Below are 18,355 nucleotides of genomic sequence, written 5' to 3'. Positions count from 1 at the left end.
CATAAAGGTCACTATAGTATGATCATGAGGGGTTATTCCGTCAAAGAACCGATTTATACAAAGTTTTATTCATGGGGGCAAGAATCAATCTTAAAGGACAACGCATTCACGTGATTTTATAGTAATGTGAGAAACTTATCTCTTCTTGTTGTTCTTGTTGATTATTTGGATTACACTTGTTTTTGGTTAAGAGTTTGGTTGGTCACTAAAATATTTCCAACAAAACTTAATGTAAGGACCCTCTCCATTTGAAATGGATCTATTCATGATTCAAATTTAAAAATGTATTAAGTACCATGTAAATGATGTGACACTCGATACAAATGAAATAAATTTATTTCATGCTTCAGATTAAATATTACAAATCTAAAGATATATTCTTCGCTGGCGTGGCACTCAATACACTTGAAATAGACCCTCCGTGTTTTAAGTCAAATGGAAAGAATCTTGTTCCATCTTGTAACCACGAAGAATTGATGTGTGGTCGGGCAACCCCAACCCAAAGCAGGGCCGGATGTGTCCTATTATATATGATAATACAAACCAATGCAAGGAAAAGTATATACACAATGTCAACAGTAACAAAAGCTTACAAACTATTTCCATAAATACAACACAATATCCCTAATGAAAATTGAAAAACATCACCAAAATCCAGACACACAAACAAACAATGAGACTTACAAGTGACAACTGAAAATATAAACTTTACTGGGTTTGTATATGCATGTAAAAGCTGTTCTAATTAAGCATCTTGTAGGCATTATTTGAGTAATACTTCGGAAGTACCATTTTGTTTCAGTGTAGTTCCCTCGAAAGGATAGGTAGTTCTTTACTCATTCGTTGTTGAACAAGATCTTCTAATTTCTCCTTCATCACCTGTTTTTACATCAATGCTAGTAAGCTTCAAAAATGACTGACCCCAACTCTCAAAAAAGCCAACTTGGTTATTTGCGAAATCCACTACTTGTTTCCGCGTTCTGTTATCATCTAACAAAACGGAATCTGATTGGAATAGCCCCTTGTGGGCTAAAAGATTTCGGTAGTACTGGTTGTCAAACATGAAAGATGTCTCAGGATCATTATTAACAGTTACAGAGGGGCTTGCTCTTGCAGGGCACTGTTTCATGAGCTCTCCAGCATAAGTACGGTTAAGGGATGTGTCAATGAGTGTGAGACTCCCATTGGAGATTTCTTGAAAGCGATCATTGAATGCGCTGCAGTGAGCTGCTCCAATGGTGTGAGCTCCTGCAGAGAGCAACACTATCTTGTAATGCAACGGTTAATAGTAGCCAACTAGCTAGCCAATAGCCATAAACTCAGGATATTAGTTGCCCTCATTGCAAGACAACCAAAAAGTCCTATGCATGAAATTCTCAATGTGCACTACTCATAAGAAAGAGAGACCACATTTTTTAAGGTTCATGTAGTCTCCTACAATCATTCATACTATAGACAATACAAATTTTACTACGTGGATGACCTTATATAGATGTGTCAATTTTTAGAACACTAGCAAAAAGAATCAATAATTTATTTATTATATTGTTGATGTGAAACTGATCTCATTTATTGATACGTCACATTATAAGGTTTTTATAGTAAAATTGGTGATAATTTTAGTTTTTTTTTTTTTTTTTTAAAGACTAAACTAAACATCAAGGTAGAGTCATAATAAGAGTAGATTGTAGGATGCAGAGGCTATGAACCCGAAATTATACAAAATGCCCATAAAAAAAAAAAAAAATTATACTAAATGACCAGATCGACATCACTAAAGCAATGAGACAAAGACATTAAAGCAAATTGTGCTGGAAACCTTCATTAAATCATACAAATATGTCAAGTTAATTCTATGAACTATTTGAGATCAGACTAAATCCATGGCCATTTGATAGGGAAAGAAGAAAAAAAAATTGTGTACTCACCTACCACAATTTAAAAATACTAATAAATAAACCATTTATGACGACTTCGTTGTAATAGTTGGGATCAAGATCTTATCAAGTGTGTAAGTTCACTGATGTAGTATTACCTGAAAGGGTGACAAGGTCATCCAAGGACAATCCTTTAGAAGAGAAGAGCTTTTTCATGTCATCCACTGAAAAAATTGTGTCTGCAATATTAGGCCTAACATTAGAAGCTGCTGAAACTATCCCATCTCTTCTACCTGTTGGAATCTGAATTGCTGGTCCGCCAGCCTGTTTCCAAATTCCAAGCCTTCATGAATGGTACACCAAACCGAAATAGATATGGGAAATTAAGTAAAGAAGATGAAGATGAACACAAGTACTTGATGAGAGATGTCTCTCACCATTTCAACAGCGTCTCTGGCAGCCAAAGCAACAATATCAGCACAAGAAACAGTTCCTGGACAGAAGATTTCTAGTACTCTTTTAGCTGAATCCATTACTGAAAATCCTCCAAGAGATGTGTTTGCTGGATCATCTCGCTCCGTCCCATTTCCTTGTAGCAGCACAGATGCATCACAACCCTATAAATCATGACATTTGAGAGTGTGGGGAACATTTCTAATAGTTCTTGATGGGGTTGCATTGTGAGACTACAAATGCAGAAGACACTTTTTTAAAAAACAAATAGGCTTTGGCATATCCAAACTTTAAGAACGATCCTGTTTTAGGGAATAAACTAGGAAGGGAAGAAAGTTGAAATAAGATGAAAATAGAAGCTTCATTCATAAAGAAGTATAGATATATAAATTTTCTAGCAAAGAAATTTTTTGTATTGCAAGTCAAGAGTTAAAGCCAACTGCTAGATGTCCATTACATTCCTAATTTGTGACTATTCATACACTTTCAGGCTTTCAAGTTGCAAATGTTTGGGAGCTGCGACGTGGGCTTATGTCTTCCATGCACTCTACTCGCTTGTCCAGATGCTTCTACCTATGTCTTTTGGGACTTTGCCCACCCCACTGAAAGAGCTTATAGAATAGTCGTCTCTGATATACCCAGCAAGAACCTTTATAGTTTCTTTTGAAACAATGAGATTTTTTTTTCAAATTATTAATAGCATGGGGCTAGGTTGCTTTGCTTAGTCTCTAAATTTTGCCAACCTGAATCCAACCCAACCCAGTTTTCAAATAAATAAATAAACACAATCCAAACCGCTGACTCCAAAAAAGAAAGAGGCTAAAATCTGTTGCACACACTTTCACACGTCCATAAACGCACAAAACACAACTGAAATTGTTGAAGACACGGTGTCTTTAATGTATGATTTTGTTATTTTTCGCATGTGTGTATAATTAACACTGCCCAAAAAATAAATCCGAGAGGTATCAAGATGAGTTGGGTTGGGGCCGTTGGGCTAGGTTCATTAAGTTGGTGGGATTAGGAAGGTAATCTTGAAAGCCTCTCCTCTACCCAGGAGAAAAGAATCAAAGATTGATTGGATAAAGAAAGACAATGCACAATTTAGCCAAAAATCTTGTTACACAATAGTGTATACTCCGTACACATCATATCTAAAATTGCATACGTGATATCCACAATTTGTGTACAGATAATTAAACATGAACAGTGACAGTTTGTACTGACAATGTACAGTAGTGTGGGATACTCACTACTCCACATTCCACAATTTATTACATTTCCTTGTGCCAGCCTACCACACATTTACTCGTAGTCCATACCTTGACTAACCACATTTAGCTAAACCAAAAGACTCACTTACCTCCACGAAGCAATCATGGAACAGCAAGCGAAGAAGCTTCCCAGGAACGGTTGGATCAACAGAGGAAGCCGATCTCACTGTGTTTCTAACCATAAACTCAGCTGGTGGGCATGAAGCTGCATAGAAGTTAAATGAAAGGTTGGCACTGGAAGGAGAAGCAGCAATGGAGAAAACAACAACAGTAGTGAAGAGTACTGTTGCAGAAAAAGCTACTGGTCTTTTCTCCATAAGGGTTTCTAGCCTTCTATTCTAGGAATTCAACCACAAGTAATAATTGATACATGTGCTACTTCAGTCTCTTTCTTCACAGATTGAGCCATTGAGAGTCCGAGACCATCTATAAATGAAAAAAAAAGTTGCCCAACCGGCCATGTATTTAGTGTATGTCTCTATTTAAGGCAACATTAATGCGTTTTTGGTGCGATGTCAGGAGGTAGATGGGTTCTGATTTCAGTAATGCAATGTAAGAGAAGAGTCAACAGAAGATCGATGAGCTCAATCACTGCAAGCATTTAAGATCATTTTAACTTTCCCTTACGTCCAAGCAATCTATGTAAGTGGTAGACGACAACTTTTTCTTGGTGGTAAGAAAATTCTTGTAGCTAATAAATGAATTTACTAAAAATTCTAGCAATAAACAATAGAATCTTTCAAATGGATGTCCACGATAGTTGATTTTATGTCCTCCAAAATCCTTGACTCGGTGTGAACAGTTCTATTAACACAACCAGACAACAAGACTATTGAATTCAAAGTTACAAGAGAGAATTATTAAACAAGCTACTAGACATATGTTGCACATTAATGACCTATATCTAAATACATCAACAACAAAGGACCCCATACATAAATAAAACCAAGAAAGAATTCATTCCTAATCAATAAATGGAAACTGAAAGAATTCAATAATGACCGGCATTTAAAATACAATAATAGTAAATTGGTGCAATAATGCTAGGACCACAATTGTGCCACAACTTGTTTACGTGGCGAGTTGTAAACTCATATAGACCCATCACTTTTATTCCACTAACAAAAATTGTAAATTTTGTTGTGGTCTTAGTAATTTTGAAATAGCATTACTCTCTCAACAAACGTCTCATTTACAATAGGTGAAATAATGAAGTAGTTAATTCTTTCCTTTTTTACCAGCTGCTATTAACTGAGAAGCAGACTTGATTGACCATCGATACAGCTCTTATGTCCTATACTCAAATCCTGAATATCCGAGGTAGATTCTCAACAATATAAAAAATAATAATAATAATCCAAGGTAATGCAAGATTTGAATCTGGTAGATGAATATCCACAAGTGGTATTGTAAGCCCCGATAATCTAATATAATCCATTTAGCTTTGGGTGCTAAGTAACCACAAGATCAATCCCTATGAACTTATATACCTAGGGATTAATCTTAGGTTACACTTTTACAATAAATACTCAATACCTCCTCACTGAGTTATAAGAAGTGGCTTTGACTTAGTATCTAGTTTTAAAAAATCTATATATATATATATATATATTTTTTTTTTTTAATTAAAAAAAATGGAACATTTAATCATGATTTTCAAACTAAAAAGCAATCAGTTCTCAAAGGCAAAAACTACTTTCTTAAATTTAAACTCAAATAAAATAATGAAAAGGAGGCATTGATTTTTCCAAATTGTATCAATATTTGTATCTACAGACTTTTTTTAACGGCATTCCAAAATGAAATAGATAAGTAACTTTCAACTTATTGTTTCATAAGTACATACATATATATGTAAAAAAAAATTCAAAACCTAGAATACTACATTTGCTAGCCCAATCTTTATGGTCCGTTTGGATTAAAGGGTAGTGAGTGAAGTAGATTAGAGTAGATTTGGCCCAAAAATTAGCCTATTTTCAGCCAATTTTATGGTCCGTTTAAATTGAAGGGGAGGGAAGGGGAGTATAGTAGTTTTAACTCAAAATTAGTCTATTTTCAGTCAACTCTACTCTCCTTCTCTTTTCCCCCTCCATCCAAACGGGCCCTTGCTCTACTCTCCCCACTCTCCCTCCTTCTCCCTTCAATCCAAACTAGCCCTTAGTGTGTGCTCAAACTAGCTGAAAGTTGGTTGGTTACATGGGTCCTGAAGTTAAAGGACCAGATCCAGATCCACTCTCAAGCCATTCAAACCATTACCAGCAATAAATTGTTGCATGATTTTTTTTATAGCCTTTGCTCTTTCAAATACATTTCATCCAGTCTGTACAATCATGGAGCACAAAAGTAATTAAACCATGTCGGCAAATGGCAATGAAAATAGTTCATCATCTGAGACATCTGGCCTAGGGACCCATCTTGTCTTAAGTTTACAACATACATGGTGAATCCGATTGTTGATCAAGCATAAAGAAATTTTTATTTCAGCTCATTTTTACTTTTGATTGCATCTTGACTCTCCACTGGAAATTGTAAGATTCAGCACCGACTTTGAATGGTGAAGCATTTTGCATGTGCCATTAAGTTTTCATGTTAGTATGATTTATTTCACATGTGTTACGTCATATATATTTTCTACTAGGGAAAGAGTAATGATTATCACACACTCGTTACTACACACTTCATACTAACATGTGTTACGTCATGCTAGTATGATTTATTTCACATGTGTTACGTCATATATATTTGCTATTAGAAAAAGAGTAATGATTATCACACACTTATTACTGCACACTTCATACACACTTCCTTTGAAATTGTGTTTAAATTATTTGAAATCATGTTTTAAACATAATTTCAAATGATATGTACGAAGATTGCAATAGCGAGTATATTATTTTCCCTTAAAGAAAATAGCTTAGTATAGGTGAAGAGGAGCTCAAGATACAAATGTGTTGCCTTTCTTGACTTTTCTTTTGCCATGTTTTTCACTTTTTAAACTATGAATTTAGGATGTTGTCTTCTTTAGTGTAGTCCTGTTTTATATATAAAGGTCTGCTAAATGTATCAAATTATCCAAAAGTATTGAACAAGTGAGATAGCAAATAAGTGTAAGAGAAATAAGAAGCAAGAGTAGCTTGTAGAAAAGTGTGTAATGTGTTTTTTAGTATCAATAAAACTATATTTCATTGAAAACTGCTTTGTGTGTACTACTTGAGTATGGTGAAATTTACTAAAAGTATTTGAGTTGAAAAATACTTTCTTTTTAAATGTTAATTAATAATTATTACTAGTAACAAATCTCAAAAGTAATTTATGTTTACTTTATGTCAGTTTGGGTTTTGGATATGTACCAAATGATATTGTAATTAACGTTCTGTTTGTTTCAATATTAAATATTTTCAGGAAAATATTTTCCAATTTTATCGTATTTGTTTTGTAGTAAAATATTTGATCAAAAGTAAAATATTTTCAGTCAACCAAATCAATCTAAGCAAATTTATGTAAAATATTTTACACTTAAAATTTTGGTAAAATATTTTACAATTTCTCTCCAACTCTCACCCGACAACTCTCAGGCTATCTATCTATCCCTTTCACGCTTTCTGTTTTCTCCCTCTCAATTTTCTCTCCTTCTGAACCTGAACCTTCTCTCCCAAAACCTAATGGCGCCACCCACTAATCGACGCAACCCAACAGCAGCGCCACCCACCAATCGGAGCCACTCACCGACCAGTGCTACCAACCAGCGACGCCACCCACCTACGGCGCCACCACCGACCGACTCCACACTCCTCCCTCCTCTCGTCTCTCTCACGAAGTCCATCGGGTTGTTGGTGGCTATTCCGATCTTGCTCTGATATTGCTGGTGGCGGCTTGGGTTTTTTATGGTTGCTCTGATCTTACTGATGGCTGTTTCAATCTTGTTGCCACTAGATTTGCTGGGTTGTTGGATTTTCATATTAGATTCTTTGTACGTGGATTTTCTTTTCAGGTTTTTGATTTGGTTTTATGAGTGTTTTAGCTTTTCTAATATGGATTTTTGGGTTGTTAATGGTTGTTTTTTGGATGGTTGGTGATGATTTGGTGGTTGGTGGTTGCTTTTTTTGGTAGTTGGTGGCGGTTTTTTGAAGCTTTGGTGGTGGCAGGTGGTGGTTTTGATGGCTGTGTTTTGAATGGTTAGTGGTGATTTAGTGGTTAGTGGTGATTCTAATGGCTCTTGGGTGTTTGGGTAGATGATGGTGGCTAATGGAATGGGATTACAATGGGTATATTTTTGCAATGGTTGGCGGTGGCTGGTAGAGGCCGATTTATATTTGCAATATTTTGGACACAACACTTGCCAAACACTTGCAAATGTTTTACAGTAAATTATTTTACAAGTAAAATATTTACATGTAAAATATTTTAAAAATATTTTACATTAAAACAAACAGAGCATAAAATTATTAGCTGAGTTCCCGCACGATATGCGATGCAATTTATTATTAGTTTTCTTCAATATTTCAATAAGATTTAGCTTAACTAATTGGCACCTCAATTTCCAATATAGAGACATTCAAAATTTAAATCCCCACTCTCAACTATCGATGTATAAAAAAGTTTTAAATAAATTTCCTTATAAAAAATGGTAATATTTAATTATTTTATATACAAAATAGAAAGACACTAAAAACAGTATAGTGATTTGATCATACTATACATGTGTTTACAAATTAAAAATTGCATGATATAATGGCTCATATAGATAAGCATGTTTCATGCCTACTAAAAAATGTAAATATCCTTTAATTGCTTTTTTTTTTTACATTCTTGATTTTATGTTACTAAATTTTTTTTTTTTTCCTTTTTGTTGGACATTGTTTCAATTGTTGCAAAAACAACTAAATTTGAGTAAGAATACCATATTTCAAATCAATTGTTGTCACCTTAAAAAAAAAAAAAAATCAATTGTTTCTCATATAAATCTTAGAAAAATGATATTAAAATTTCATTATGCTTAAAATAATTAATATAACAAAATATAAACATATTTATTCTATTAGTTATCTTTTTAATTACATAGAATAAATACTATAATGTTATTCTATTATTATTATTTCAACTAAAATTTATTTCTTATATAAAGTTTATAAAAATAATCATATAAATTCATTTAAAATAATTAATTAATGCACAACTATAGATAATTAATATATGCATTTACTCTATTGACTAATTCAATGAACTAATACTTTCTAATAAATGCAAACTTTGTTGAAGTTGAAACCTAAATAAAGAGAACTTCAAGGAATGCGCCACATGATACAACCTCATACTCTCTAACATGAAATCTCTACTTTTTTAAAGGATTAAGATTAATTTTAGTAAATTCACAAATATTTAATTTTATTTATAGTTTTTGTGTCAATTGTTGTTAAAGTAACAAAACGTGAGGAAGAATGTCATATTCTAAATCTATTATTATTACAGGTAACTTACCCATGCAATGCACGGATAATATTATAATATTTTATATAAAATGGTTTTAAAGAATGTTGTATATGTATTATAGCATAATTGTTATAGAACTTTATTAGTAATGAGTTCATCACCATAAAAAGCAACAATTATAAATTGCACACACATATCCATTAAATTATTCAATTGAAGTAATTAAAAAAAAAATAAAAACAACAACAACAACAACTTTAGAGGAATATTATATAATAAAAGTTGATATAAAATATGTTTTTCTCTTTCACCTTGATTCTAAAACAAAATACACATCCTAAACACTCAAAGTCAATCACATCATTTACAAAACCAATAAATTCACAATATTCGAACTTAACATCAAAATCGTAATTGCCGTTATCACTCAATATAAACAATCTCTCCTTCCTTGGTTGTAGCCAACTCATATGAGTTAGGATTAGATAAAAATTTGAAGGTAAATGACATCATTTTTTTATCTGTATGTATTTGACATAGAATGACACGAAGAACTGTAGATAGGTATATATAAAGGGGTAGAAGTGTAAGAGGTAAAAATAGTGAATTAAAATGCAACGCGTTTTGTATGTATGCGTGAGAGATGAAAAGTCTTGAAATATTGAATCAAAGGATACAAAAAATATTTATTTTTTAATTAAAAAAAATCTTGAAACATTGAACCAAATGAAACAAAAAATCAATATTTAATTTATTCTTATCTCTGATGTGACACTTGAGAATATTTCAATTCTCTTTGCATAAAACTTGGCAAAACCTCATGTTTTTCCACATGAAATCTCTGCTTTTAGATATATATATATATATATATTGATTGATTCCAACTAAAGTTTATTTCTTATATAAAGTTTATAAAAATTATCATATAAATTCATTTAATATAAATAATCAATGCATAACCATAGATAATTAATATATGCATTTACTCTATTGACTAATTTAATGAACTAAGACTTTGATATAAATGCAAACTTTGTTGAAATTGAAGCCTAAATAAATAGAATTTCAAGAAATGCAACACATGGCACAATTTCATTCTCTAACATGAGATCTCTACTTTTATATTTCCTTTTATATATATATATATAGCAGATCAATTACCACTCACAAAACTACATCAGACTTGCCAAAATCACAAGCCTTGGAACATTAATGATCTGTCGAAATGAAATAAAGTCTCATCAATTATGATGATTTCGAGAATAGTTTTTTAAACATTGTTCTAGTTGAGTTTGTTTTGTGTTTAAGATGAGAAGTTTTTCAACAAACAAACAAAAAAGGAAAATGATGAAATTATCCAACGCAAAAGTCAAGAACCTTTTGGTCCAATTAGCTTAACTGATAAAATCTATTATGGTCAAATAAAAGATCTGGGATCTAAACTCTACTTACATCAAAAATCAATTAGTGTCTTAGCATGATGATTAAAAAAAAAAAAAAACAATCATCATAGAGCTGACACCACTATAAGTTGAAATACCATAGCATCTATCAAAAATAAATAAAAAGACCAAAAACATTAACTAGAATCTCCTGCTGTTTCCAATGAATATGTCTAGAGTTCAAATTTTCAAATCCCTTCTCCATTGTTGTATGTTGTAAGTATCTGAATTATCAGAAAAAAAATTATCCTACGCAGGGAAGAAGCATAAGGTTGAGTGAGTCAACAAAGATTTACATGTCTTACGCCTAAATTTCTGTCTTATAGGTGAGACAATTATGTATGCTCAAAAGGCAACTAACTATCATTCAGCCCTACCAAAAAAGAGGGAATTTAACTATAATATAGTCCTTAATAAATCTTTATCATTGTTTCCTTCCCTTTATAACAATGGACTACTATCATGGTAAGTGCTTTACCTAAGAATTGGGACCAATAAATAGATCATTACAAATACAAAGTCACGAACACTCAACTCAAATGCATTGTGGTATACACCACATGTCTATCACCTACAAAGCACAATGTATAACGCTAATCTTTTCTCATAGGGCCATATAGCATGCACCAATTTGCTGGCATATACAAATTTCTTAGGTATATACATGATAATTTAACTAAATAACCTACAAGCAAAAGACCTATGACTTCTCAAAGAACTACAGTACGATTCAGACAGCCCAACAAGCAATGACAGGAAGTACTCTTACAAGCTCACATAAGGTAAAGGCAACAGCATAAATATGGATCAAGATAAAGGGGGCAAAAAATACCCAGCCTCTACAATTTCTCACTCTTTGGCTTCCTCATCGTCAACTTCTGCAAGTTCTTCCAATTCATCCACATCATCAATGGGAATGGTTTCGCTGTCATCACTAAAAGAACCTGCACAAGCATCAGTATTTGATTTTAGGAACTATCCACCTTTTTTTACTTTTGTTTTGATGTATAATTAAAAACTGTACCCTAAGAATGAAATATAAAAAAGAAGTGTAAAACAAAACTTTGTATACAAACAACAATTGAGTCCACACTCCACAGGAAAATCTGTACTAGAAAATTTGATTGATAAGTTGCAAACAACCCCAATGGGTCTTGAATCCATGACCTCACCTTCTGCTTTGCTCTTACAAGGAGTGTCATTTGAGCTAGAGCTCATTGGCAGAAAATCTAAGCTAGTATTTGATTCTTCTTTTATTCCTTTATGATAGATGACTAGTATATTATTCTCATATTTACAGAACCATTAAATAACCATACTTTCAATTTCAACAAAAGCACACATGCATCCACACACAAATTGATGCAGCACAAGTTCAAAAGAAATTTGGGAGAGGCAAACAGAACAAAGAAAAGAAAAGAATCAAAATAATTCTGGCTACACTCCTTGCATTACAAGTTACATGTTAGACGTTGTCATCAACCAAAAAGGCTTACCCTCCTCAGAAGGGCAGTTCAGAAATCAACTATAAACCTCAATATCAAAATATATTTCTGGCATCACACATTTAAAATTTGTATAAAGTAAATTCAACTTTCAGGTATAGTCACAGTGGTAAGAGCAAACAACCAATTCAAGCATCATTAATTTGATCTATCCCCAAGCACATCAGTGTTTTTGTCACATAGACACATAATACAGACAAGGCTCATTCCTAGGATATGGCAATTAAGGAGATCTCAGGGAATCATTTAAGGTTTGCCTCTATCAACCGACCTATAGTTGCCTTTTATTCAAGCACCCTCACAGTTTCCGGTGGGAGGGGGAGAAAAATTACAGATTAACTCATTTCTAGGCCCCATGGGAGACTTTAACCTGGCACTAGATCTAACAATAAAAGCCTTTGAACACATTTAAGCACTAAAAATATGGTTGCATATAGTGTTAAAAGGAAGACCAGAACCAAAAACAGGCAGAGACAGCATCAAAGTAATGTAGAAATTCTTGTACCATGGGCTTAAGAGTTTTACAAGGTTAAATGAATGGTACGGATCATATGTGGTTTAGACAGTGAGGCTAATTAGAAAAGGAATAGGAAAAGCAAAAAGATAAAAGGCCGCTGCACCCACATATTTTACTCAGTCACACTTGAGAAAAGAAGACTTCAAAACTCCTGGTAAATTCACTGACTTGATCTTCATCAAGTTGAAAGAGTAAATACACATTGATGCAGTACTACAAGTTTCCCCCACACCCCCCCCCCACCCTTTTTTTGGGGTAAAAATACAGTACTACAAGTTTTCTATGTGTAGGACTCACTAATTGGAAACAATACTTATAAAAAAAATAAAAATAAAAAACCCAAACTACTTTAAACCCACAAAAGGTCCAAATAACTTAAATATACCTAACTACTAACACAATGAGATGTGTGGACCACTACCACAGCCCACATCCAAGAAATCAGAAAATCAACCAAATACACTTAACTTCTAAACTAAAAGAGCTCAAAAGAAACAAAACCAACAGCATACTAGTGCAAAGGAGAATGAAAGACTTAATATCAACTAGACTATACTACAAAGGAAGACAAGTGGGCAAAGGGGCCGGTTCATCTCCCACTACATGTACAGAAAATGATTGATTACCTCTTTGAATAAATGAAGCAGGACTATAGGATACATCCTTTGGTTCTGGCATGGAATCAAGAAGATAAGGAAGTTCTAGTAACTGCAAGTAAGATACTGTTTGAGGATTCCTAGGGTATCCTGCAAAAGAATTGAAAAACAGAATATATTAGTATTTAGTGTAAACATGTACTTGCAAATCATATCTTTCTAGAACCATTGACAACCATTACACCAAATACCATAGAGAAGAAGAAGAAGAACCTTGAACATCAAAAACAAAACAAGCCAATAACATGAAATTCCATAACTATTGGTTTACTTCATAGAGAATAAAAACGAAGAATAAGACAAATCTTTTAGCAATCTGAATCAGTAATGCTGGCTCATAGAGTGACCAGAACTCATTTTAAAAAATTGCAACAGGTAATATCAAATGGCAAATAATTGGCAAACCCAGTAACTAGAAATTCATCAAGCTGCTCACTACACAGGGAGTACATGACAATCACAAACACAAGACACTAATTAAGGTGTTGTAGGCATGGCAACATGCACATCATTCAAAAAATTGAACATAGACATAAATGCAAGATACATATAGAATGTGTATAATTACATCGGTTATGTAAGATGTAGACATGTATGATACATGTTAAAATCCCTGTCCACCTTGTTATTCTTCTCAATAATATATGCTTGGGGAAAATAATTACAAGCTGGACTAGACAACATAACACCCCAACTAAATACAGAACATGACATCTGAAGCTGTACAAAATATAGCTCACATTTCCCCTTGATAAGTTTCCCCATATGAGCACCAATACTATCTCCATTTCTCACCCCCTAAGTAAACATCCATTCTTATTAGATTAGATTAATCTAAAGAAACAGCTCATCAATTATTTTTTGGGTATAAAGCCTTCTTCAATCTCGTTAATTTTCTTTTCAAAACTCAGCAAATAGAAACAATCACATGGGACATATAATGGCCCAAACACTATCCGTAAACACATATTAGAGGAATGCATGTTAAGGACCTGTTATCCAAGGTTTCAAAATGCAAAAATGAAAATAGTCTAAATAGTCTAAAGATTTCATAATTATACCAGAAAAGGAATGATTGGAGACAGATTGAGAGGGATTGTAACATGGTACTGTTCGAACAAATTCAAAAGGTTTGGCCCCTCTTTCTTGTAGCCTGCTTTTAAGCCATTGACGACTATCTTCCACGCGAAGATCTACACTCCTGTGTAAAAATAGAGTTATTGGCTACCTTCTTACTCAATTAGAGGGCCCAAAATGAAAAAGAAGATCAAAGAATTCGGAGCAGAGATAGTAAATCATGATTTTCATGAACAGTACACACCCAAAATTTGTCTTTTTCCCTGTCAAAGGAAAGACAGAGTTGAAACTCCGTGTTATTGCTAGCCATTCTTCATCATACTGGATCTCATGAGGTCCTGGCTCTGATTCAATTTCAAGTATCTAACAGCAAAGTGAATGCCACAAGTTTAGCCTTCAGCATTGACTAAAAGAAAGGCCCTTTAGACAACTATCAACTTATATACCTGTAAAAATGGGCGACCGGGAAGGCACTTATCAAGTGCAAGAAATTTTGTCACTGGGCCACCTTCCCCATGCTGAACAAGAGCAGAAAATTTGCAATGTAGGTGAGCTGAAAACCAATAGGGTGGTTTCAATTTTTCCAGAAGTTGAGCAGCAGCTACACTTCCAAGAGTTCTTTCCTCAATCTAGATAACATTATTCAACCACATAAGAAATCATAAAATTCTCTCCCTATCAAGACAAGGTTATTCTGCGGTAGATGCTATGGAACTAACCATTAAATCAAAAATAGAAAAATAAAGATAAACAAGAGAAACCAAAGATTTTTTTCTCAACACAGAACCACCTCCATAAACTAAGATAGCAGTGTGCAAAGTTCAGTTGTTCACACCACTGCACACCATATTACAACTTAAATTCCATATACAGTCAAAACCTTTGGGCAGATCTGTTTGCTTAAAGGGGAAAAAAAAAATATATATATATATATCTTTAATTCCAAAGAAGGCACAAAAGAGAAAACAAAGGCAAGCCATTAAATGTGACATTTAAGTACTTTAGTGTGCAAATACGTGAAGGGCAATAAAGTGGGGCTGCTTAAAGACAATTTTTTAGAAAGGCAGAACTCTAGGAAGAAGATTCATTAGCAAAGTAAGCCATGCAGTAAGAATAGATAGATTTAGAAAGATGCTAATTTTTACTTGTTTAGCTCTTTTCTTTTCTTTTTTTTGTGAGCAGGGAGCGGGGGCTTAATAAGTTCCTAAATCCACCTGGAACATTTTGGTTTTGTGGTTTGAGAATGCAGCAGAGAACAGAATTAGAATATTAAGTCAAAAAGTTCCAAGAATTAATTAGGAAACAGTTTGCAGGAAATTTTTAGACACAAACAAAGGGAATTTAGGACTTCTAAGTGTATAAAAGAGATGATTTTCAGCTTGCATTGTTGCAATTAGGAAATTAAAGATCAAGTCTGGGGATGTTCAAGAAATGTGAAAGGGACACCTAGAATAGTAACAGGGCAGAGAACAAGTAGCTTAATAAAGTGAGGGAAGGAAAAGGCTACAGAAACACCATCTTCCTCTTGCCTCTAAGCGCAAATTTATTATATAAAAAAAAATGACCTGAAAGCTCTTCTCTTTGTTGCTATCCACAAATTCCTAAATCATATCTATTGTCAATTAGGCCTATCTAAAATAAATTTCTAAATTCGATTAATAATTTCAAAGTATGTTTCAAGGTTTTGATCCAATGTTTCTATCAATTACTTCATTCCTTTGTTACTTATTTTAGAGGGATAAGCATAATAATTGTCTTGTATGCTTTTTTAGATCCCCTTGTCAACAAGTATGCTTGTGTTTTTTTTTTTTTTAATGATAAGTCTCTATTTAGGATACCATCCTTAGCTTTTAGCTGTAACTTATCAAAGGCATAAGCACCTCTGCAGCTAATAAACTTTTGGAATTAAGCAGCTTGAGGCCTATTCCATGAAAGCCATGACACACATACTACATAAGTTTGTTAGAGATCATCTTAACACACTCACAATTACCTCCTTCCTGAAATATGGTTTGCGTCGAATAAGTTCCTCTGAGTTCCCATAATCAGTGATGCAAACAGGCCAATCATGTGAAAGAAAAATATCAATCGGTTCCTCAACTTGCAGGAGCTGGTGGACATCATATTCACGAACATGATATACTGACCTAATAGTATGCTCATTATAAGGAGGCCTCTCATAGTGTCCTGCTCAAGGGAAAAAAAATTGAATTAATGAAACACATAATATGCAAAATTTAATGGAGTCGGCTATCATGAAAGGTTTTCAACATAGAGCCAAAGTCATGACCAAAAGGATGATACAAAAACACAATACAGCATAACCAAGAACCATTAACACAAGCAATAAGTGCCGCCTTCAGAACCATATAATGGTTTTAAGTAACATGCAAATAACATTCAACCAACCTAAATGATAATGGCGTTGATTGTAAATTCCAGAAAGTCCACCAATACGAATGTTCCCAAACTTGACCACCCCAGCAAACCCCAAAAAGTATATATTAGGTGCTGCCCATCCTCCATGGTACCTAGTAAAACATCCAACATGAATCCTTATACAAAAACTATAATACAACTGGCAAATTACCAATTATCCCAAATGCTCAAGTTGTTGGAAAAATGCGGATTTAATCATTTAGCCATAATTATAACACTCCCTATCACATGCAAGTCTAGACTACCCCTTAACTAATGGGCCAACATGTGGGATTTTAACATTTTAAATGAGAGGTAGAGTGAATATAAGGCTCAAACTCAAGCCCACATAATCTAATACCAGTACCAATTGTCCCAAATGCTTAACCTATTAGGAAATGGTGAATTTATTATTATTTTTTTTTTTTTTTTTTAAATAATGTAGAGAACCTTTTTTTAAAGAAGAGCCCTCTCTAGCCAATAAAACCTACATGCAACTAACACCAGCAGCCAAAACCGGTTGCCCTTGATGGGCTAAGGCGTTTAAGTGGAAGTTGTGAATTTAATCATTTAACCATAATTCTAACAACAACAAAAACAATTTAAAATATATGGAATCAATTTAAATGAACACAAAACTGTAATCCAACAAAGACCCATTTGACTGAAACAGCATATTTACAAATTGATAGGTCATTCCAACAAACACTACAACTGCTTTAAACACAACTAGCACATTTAAAAAAAGCAAAGAATATAATCAGATAGTTAAGAGAGTTACTGACAATTCCCACATATAATTAGAGGCCTCGTGGTTTCCGCCGATGAAAATGGTGGGAAAGGGAGCAACTTCTTCCCCAGAATAGTACTTCCAGAAGGAGTTCATGGAGCGGTACTTTCGTGGCACGTTGAGGCTCTCCAGATCCTTCTCATTCCTCACTGCCTAATCAAGCAACAAATTTTGAGATTTGGGTATTGGGTATTGGAAGCATTTTTTATGTTTAGTGGTTTGAAAAGGGCAAAAGAGAGAGAGAGAGAGAGAGAGAGAGAGAGAGAAGAACTAACCTGAAAGTCGCCGCAACAGAGGAGGAGGTCGATTTTGAAGTTGTTCTTGGTTTCAGCATACTGAAGAGTTTTGTAGACAGTGTCAAGGTCCCCATGCATACACCCTTCTACTGCTATCCTCATCTTGGATAGATTTTGGAGTTTGGATTGTGGAGGAGGGAAACCAGACCCAATTCTGGGTTTAACGTTTTTTTCAAAAGCAAATGCCTAAAACCCTACTCTACTGTATAGAACAGCCAACCCACCTTATTATCTCACTTAAAACTAAAAGCCCAACCTAATAACGGTGTTAGTTAAAGCTCGTTAATGAATAAAAACAAATAAAAGAAGAACAAGAACAAGAACAAGACTCAGATCCATAACTATTGTGTCCGTAAAGACCCAGATTGGCTACAGGAAGATTAAAGAAACTATAGATTTTTTTTTTTTTTTTTTTTTTATAGAAAGGAAAGAATCTATATATTGGCTATAAAAGCGATCGCACCAGCTCATGCATAATCTTCTAAAATACAAAAAATCTAAAATATAAAAAATGCTTAATTTTACATTTTTTATCCCAAAAACACTCTCACATTAGTCTTTGTATAAATATCTAAATATGCATAATGATTTTGCAAATGAAAAGTGTATATATCTATTCA

General features: G+C 33.6%; 1 protein-coding gene across 1 annotated transcript; it reads right to left on the bottom strand.

Moving 5' to 3' along the window:
* Positions 1–477: 477 nt before the first annotated feature.
* LOC115960532 (lariat debranching enzyme) lies at positions 478–18,140 on the bottom strand. Its single transcript, XM_031079469.1, has 13 exons — positions 17,715–18,140; positions 17,435–17,592; positions 16,641–16,762; positions 16,225–16,418; positions 14,678–14,860; positions 14,476–14,594; positions 14,216–14,355; positions 13,125–13,244; positions 11,329–11,420; positions 3,694–3,942; positions 2,315–2,494; positions 2,036–2,201; positions 478–1,248 (listed from the first exon to the last, which is right to left on the bottom strand). The coding sequence occupies exons 1-13, from the start codon at positions 17,835–17,837 to the stop codon at positions 833–835; spliced, it is 2,262 nt and encodes a 753-aa protein (XP_030935329.1). The 5' UTR covers positions 17,838–18,140; the 3' UTR covers positions 478–832.
* Between the last annotated feature and the right edge of the window lie 215 nt (positions 18,141–18,355).

Source organism: Quercus lobata, chromosome 2 (assembly GCF_001633185.2).
Source record: "Quercus lobata isolate SW786 chromosome 2, ValleyOak3.0 Primary Assembly, whole genome shotgun sequence".
Lineage (NCBI taxonomy): Eukaryota > Viridiplantae > Streptophyta > Magnoliopsida > Fagales > Fagaceae > Quercus > Quercus lobata.
Note: the sequence above shows the minus strand (reverse complement) of the source record. Positions and strands in the feature narration are given on the sequence as shown.

Coding starts and splice junctions, on each gene's coding strand:
- LOC115960532 (XM_031079469.1), bottom strand. CDS start 17,837: ATGAGGATAGCAGTAGAAGGGTGTATGCATGGGGACCTTGACACTGTC. Junction 3,943..11,328: donor ACGATGAGGAAGCCAAAGAG/TGAGAAATTGTA, acceptor TTGAATTCCTAG/AATAGAAGGCTAGAAACCCT. Junction 1,249..2,035: donor TGACCTTGTCACCCTTTCAG/GTAATACTACAT, acceptor TGCTCTCTGCAG/GAGCTCACACCATTGGAGCA.